The 6,247-nt window shown below is 41.2% G+C and overlaps 1 protein-coding gene across 1 annotated transcript in view; it reads right to left on the bottom strand.

Moving 5' to 3' along the window:
* Positions 1-752: 752 nt before the first annotated feature.
* The window catches only part of LOC118427040 (serine/threonine-protein kinase PAK 3-like), a gene marked incomplete in the record, with an annotated part of 40,541 nt that continues 35,046 nt past the window's right edge, over positions 753-6,247 (bottom strand). The window contains 2 exon segments of the mRNA XM_035836677.1: positions 753-847; positions 6,198-6,220. Of these exon segments, the coding sequence (XP_035692570.1) occupies positions 767-847; positions 6,198-6,220 (104 nt within the window).

The raw sequence follows: 6,247 nt of genomic DNA on the forward strand, positions 1-6,247 counted from the left end.
TGACACGACTGCCACTGTTCACCCGCTACTACTACTATCACCAGTATACAGGGACTTCTCATCCAACACTTACAGTAGAGTCATTACAAATATTAGCAAGGAGATCCACACTTGGTGTATCAAAATAGAAGCATTGCTGTCAACAGGAATCGCATGTCCAGTATTATACATCATTGATTTGGACTAGATATTATTATAGCATGACTGAGATATAAAACATAACCACTACCATACATTAATTACACCAAGTCCTTACATAGCAATTGGTATGCATTTCATACCCTTATCACATTATACATAGAATGCCATTATTAAATAGCATTATTTTTTCCCATCATTTTTCTTTTGCACGATACATGTGTACTTCAAGTCTTGTAGCATTCCAATAGTAGCTATAGTGACTATGTAATGGTAGGAATTCCCAATATTATCTTCTTCATTATCATACATCACAAGTATTCAAAGATTGGAAATTCCTCCAGGCTTTTATAATTAGTTGCAGACATGCAAAGTCATGGTTTTCTGCGTCTACAGACAGGAATTATGGGATAGAAGCAGGCTTACCCATCATGCCTTGCATCAGTCAATCATTCACAGGCATCATAGTCTGATGCATAGCGGCTACAGACATGGTTAATACATTATTGTAAGTTGTAGTTTTGCTGCTCCGGCTAGTGGCAGTTATCCGGAGTATTAGACATTAGAGCTTGGCGTGCCGTGGAGGTTGAATTGCATGCTGGGATGCGGGATGAGGCATGCTGGGATACTATCGTCTGGCGGCCTCCTTGGCTGCGAGAATGAGGGGCTGGATGCTGGCCAGAGGCTTGGCTAGCCTCAGGAACGGGTGCTGTTAGGGAGGGCAGAAGGACAGGGTTTGCTATGGTTTCAAACAGTCTTTTAGTTTTGAAAAATAAAATAATAAGTAATGACATCATGTACACAGGGTACTCACCAGGATTTTTGCACAGCATAGGGGGAAGTCATAGCCTGGCAAAGCCTTGACTATTGTGTAATTTGTAGGGAGGTCTATGGCAGAAAATTCTGTACTCAGGAAAACTATTTCCTGCATTTTGAGGCCAAACTTTATGACGTAAAGCCAAAATTCTTGTACCTTTGCTGTAACAGAAAAGCCCCCTATGCTGGTTCAAACACAACACAGGGGAGCAAATCACAGCATTATGGCCCAAATCACAGCATCTGGATACAAATCACATTGTAAGGGATCCAAACCACAGCATAGGGGGCCCAAATCACAGTGTAGGGATACAGATCACAGCGTAGGGGTCCCATATGCTGAAATCTGCTGGCAAGAACCCTGTGTGGTACTTTTTAGTTACGTCGAACGTTATCAAATGTACACAATACAGACATATTCACAAGGAGAAGCAGCATTAGAAATCCATGCAGGGGCATCCTTTCAAGCCAGAGACCACAGATTTGTTCTCCTTCCCCTGTCTTAGAAACACTTTTACTTCATTCTTAAAATCTATGATAAAAGATCTTCTCTGCACAGAATGCAAGCAGGAAAGAAAACCCTACTTCTGATTAGAATATACTGTTAACAATATTATACAAATGATGAATCATAAAACACATATTTCTAAGACACTTGAACCACAGTGCTGCAGTGGATGAGATCAGGGTTTACTGTAAACTATACCAGGACGAAACACACAGTGTGGTACATGTAATGTATATTACAGTCACCCTTGCAATTTAGCCCCACCAATTGTAATCTTGCAATGCAGCCCCTGGCTGTAAAGAGAAGAGTAGTCGGCCCACCCAAAAACAATAACACACAAGTAAACATCCCGCTGTACATCTTAACAAACCGCTGTACAATTTTCATATCATCCAAATAACAGGTGGCATTTTTTTCTTTTTTAATTTCTCAAAATTGTTGTTCTGGTACTGGTTTTATGGTATTAATTCAGCCACTTCTCATCCACTGTACTGCAAAAAAACTTTGCTGTACACTTTAACCGTCTCCCTGCTAAGGTAGCCATAAGGCACCAAATTCATATGGGTTATGGGTTAGGGAGCAGAGAGATGGTTAAAATCAGAGACCATTGTCTAAGATAAGCTTGTGCTAAGATACCTGTGTCCAAGGTTTTAAGTAACAATGTTTCACAGAGTGAGTCTACCATATGCAATTGGTAAGTGATAGCGGTCACACAACACATACATCATTTTCAGCTTTAAGAAAATGTTCAACATTGCAAACAAAGTGATTTTTAACATTTTCACTTAGTCAAAATGTTTTCAGGAAGGTTTCTATATATATAGTGATCCTAAATGCATTGACCTCCATACAACTCATACTCATTTGCAATCTGTAAAATTTGAAGAATGTTGATTCAAACTCAATTTCTGATGTTTCAAAAAGATTCAGGACCACCGCTTCCCAGTTGCCTCTATGGTAATACTATTTCTGCTCTTCTCTTCTACAAGACTCTCTCATTCATCCCATCCTGTGCTGTACGTGCTTACGTTTATCTCTGCTGGGCATCTTTAGCAGCGAGAATAAGTGGCCGTAGACTGGCGAGGGGCTTGGCAAGCTTCAGGAATGGGTGCTACAGACACAGGGGGTACAGGAAAGGGAGGGGGTGAGAGGGGACGCATACATCAGGCCTGTAATGTTGTGTTTCCGGTTACCTGACCAACCCTAGCAGTAACCTATGAAACTAGCTTCTTTTTTTTTTTTGCTGCTAGCTAAGGGCATGCATGTAAGTTTTAAATCTGACATCTTGTTCACGAAATTCAAGACTTCTGGTACCAGTATTTCACTCTTTGTTAACAGTTTGGGGCTTGGAACAGTTGTAACAAGACTGTGCAGTTAAGATTGTACTGTTCAGTTTCTTAATACACATGTATGATGTGTATTCTGTGCAATATGATGTTAAGAATGTGACTGAAGCATTTCAATTTTACATGACTAAATTGAATTCTTGGATCACTTCATAAGAAAAAAAAAGATAAAAAACAAGAGCATCACTAGCAATCAACCATACTTATTTTTACGACCTTAACAGTGGAAACCAGGAAACACAACATTTCTTTGCCAGGCCTTGCAATTACAACCATCTGCATAGAAGCCACCATATTATAGGACAAGGACAAGTGTGCATAATACTGCTGTTGTTGTTTTACCAAGGAAACAGCTTTTCTGAAACAAGACTAAGTCTTATGACTTGTAACAAATGTTTCAAAGTGGAAGTTCTTTGCGAGAGCTGTCAATCAGAGTAAAATGGTTTGCAGAAAAAGGTTGCGACAGTGCTTTCAAATACAGTGCAACAAAGCCCTTTTGTAGTTTTATACCACTACAGTAGCACAGAGACAATGCTATCTAATTTTCCTGTGTATCATTTGAAAAGAATCAAAATCACTGCATTTAAAAGATCATTTTAAAGACCAATGAATACAATGTTTTCACTGATGACTTCATATCTTGAAAGAAAATTTTGAGTCACATTTGGATTCTGCATAAAGCTTGAAATGGAACAGTTCATTTCAAATGAGAGGTAGACTGGGTGAAATACACTACGTTTCCTTGCAAGCAAATGTCGCCCTTTCTAGTAATAACAAGTTTGCTGCTTGCTCATGAACAGACAGTATCATGGCACACCTCCCTCTACACACCATATAGGGTAATACAGAAAGCTAATCACAACTCCCCTGAACAGGGTTAATTAAAAAAAGAAGAATCAAAAGAAAACCTTGATCCTTAAGGGACTGTACGATATTTATCAGGGGGGGAGGGCTGGTGCGTTAGGGGGGGAGGGCCATGTTAATTTTTTTTGAGGTGGGGGGAGGGCCATGTTAATTTTTTTTTAGATAGGGGGAGGGCCATGTTAATTTTTTTTAAAGAATAGTTCATACTATTTTTAGTTTTGATATCTTGACATGGCCCTAAAACTGATAAAATAAGCCTCCTGAATAGCCTAAAATGCAAGAGCTTCCGGGGGGCTTCGCCCCCCTATGTCCCCCCAAAAGTGGCACTGCCCCGGACCAGCGTTCCTGCCAGGCATACGTCATTCCGTCTTCGGACTTCTGGAAAGACGCACTCCGCTCGGCTGAGTGTGTCCATAAAAAATTTGAAAGAAAGGCTGACCTGTACCACCAGTGTACAAAATGTATCAGGAATCTTTTTAAAAATCTATCTTTATAAGAACGAATACTACCTTTACAATTTATACTTCAAATTGTTCACTTCCCGGTCATCCCGGTTGTCTGGGGCATGGGGCGGAGCGCGGCACGTTTTACAACTTGCGAACCCATGTGCGACACACCCCACGTCGCATCCAAAGAATCCAAAACTATAAACTTTATTTTTTATTTACAACATTTCTTTTGTTTCAAAAGGCTAAAATTTGCAGCGGAAAAGGGGCCGCAACATTGTTGTCAAGCGTCGATCGAGTCGGCTGTGCACTCAGTGGCACATGGCGCGGCACGCCCCCTCCCCAGACGGATGGTCGATCGCAGCGCCCAGCACGTTCGGACGTCTTTTCTGGCTACTCCTTGAAGGCTACACCGGCACTGATCAATGCCAAAGACGCAGCAGATCGCCCTCCTTCGTATAATGTATAACGTTCTTGGTCTATGTAAAAAAGAAATCCAGCCGGCAAATATTTCATGCCGAAAATGGGGTTACCTGAGGTCGCAGGAGACAAACGCACGCTCGTGGAAAATGACGGCACGGCCCGCCCGTGTAAAACCCGACCAATTTAATTAATTTGAGTAAAATCATAGGGCAAAAATTTAAGAAAAAACACAAGCTGTGATGGCGCCGTTATTCTATCCTCTGGAAAAACTACTAGTATTTGATGCGGGAGGGCGCAACATCGATCGCACGAGGTAGACATTTTTTTATTCAATGCCGGAAAAAAATTGGCAGGATTTTTTCATGGGCTGACAAACTCACTGGCTAGAGCCCTGTTTGGAAGCATCAATAACCCAAAATTTTCATATAGACATGACTGGACAAATAATACCCGGGCCAGATCGCGGACGGCTGATTCCCCGTGCTTTAATAATAAAGTTATAACGTATTTTTGGGGAGAGGGCGGACGTCGATTACTAAGGAACGGGCGTGAAAAAGGCAAACGGCATCCAATCTCAAGGGCATAATTTTCCTCTCAAATTGCAGGAAATTCTGTTTTAGAGGGTTTGAAAATCCAAATTTTCCCGGGGGAGCAAGCCCCCGGACCCCTGCCCTGACGCTGTGAAAAAATCCTGGCAAGAACACTAGCTGTACCAGTTGGACGCCGGGCGCCCTTGTGCCCTGACGTCTATCGGTTGTTTTTCTACCCTTTTAATGATGCCTGTCGGGGGGGAGGGCCATGTTGATTTTTTTGAGGTGGAGGAGGAGGGTCATGTTAATTTTTTTTCAGATGGGGGGGAGGGCCATGAAAATTTTTTTTGATCGGACTTCCAACGCACCAGCCCTCCCCCCCCAATAAATATCGTACGGTCCCTAATGGATGAGAATGATGACAAAAAATTATCAACACACAAGAAAGGAAATAAATCGCACAATGCAGTAAATCAAGACGATGATAGGGAAAATGTTTCACTCACTTGTTTGAAACACACCTGGATCAACAGTTACTGTCTTTGACATACATTTAAAACACTTCAACTACCTACATGTACTTGTTAAAACTATCACTACAACATATAGATACACTTTACGAAGGGGTGATCAATAAGTTCACCAAGAAACATGGTACACAAATTCAGCAGCATGGTCATTAGGTATGAAACCTTTTATGACTTTCTACCAAAATTCAAATCATCATTTCATATCATTACTTTGTAAGTGACACCAAGTAACATTAGGTGATGGAAAAAAAATAAATAAAAATTGAGCTCCAACCTGAGGTGTGTGTGTCAACTTGCTACCACTTCTTTCTAATTGAAGTTCAAAAACCGGACATTAAAGAAATGAAAAGCTTGATGATTTCAAATTTCAATTTTGGAGGATACAATATTCAGAGACTTCATACTATATGATTATGCCCCAAAATCTATGCTGTGCACCTTATTCCTGGGTGAGTCAGAGAACTTATTGATCACCCCTCGAATCTTAGACTAACATTTACTTTAACCTTGTGAGAACATACATCTAGCTTACCTTTGACCTGACCTTTAGGACTCACTGAACTTTGACCTGACCCCTGACCCTTGACCTGACCTACCTGCAGCATGTCAGTAGCAGAGCCTTGTATGACGTTAGGCGCGCTCTCAC

This window comes from Branchiostoma floridae, chromosome 12, assembly GCF_000003815.2.
Source record: "Branchiostoma floridae strain S238N-H82 chromosome 12, Bfl_VNyyK, whole genome shotgun sequence".
Lineage (NCBI taxonomy): Eukaryota > Metazoa > Chordata > Leptocardii > Amphioxiformes > Branchiostomatidae > Branchiostoma > Branchiostoma floridae.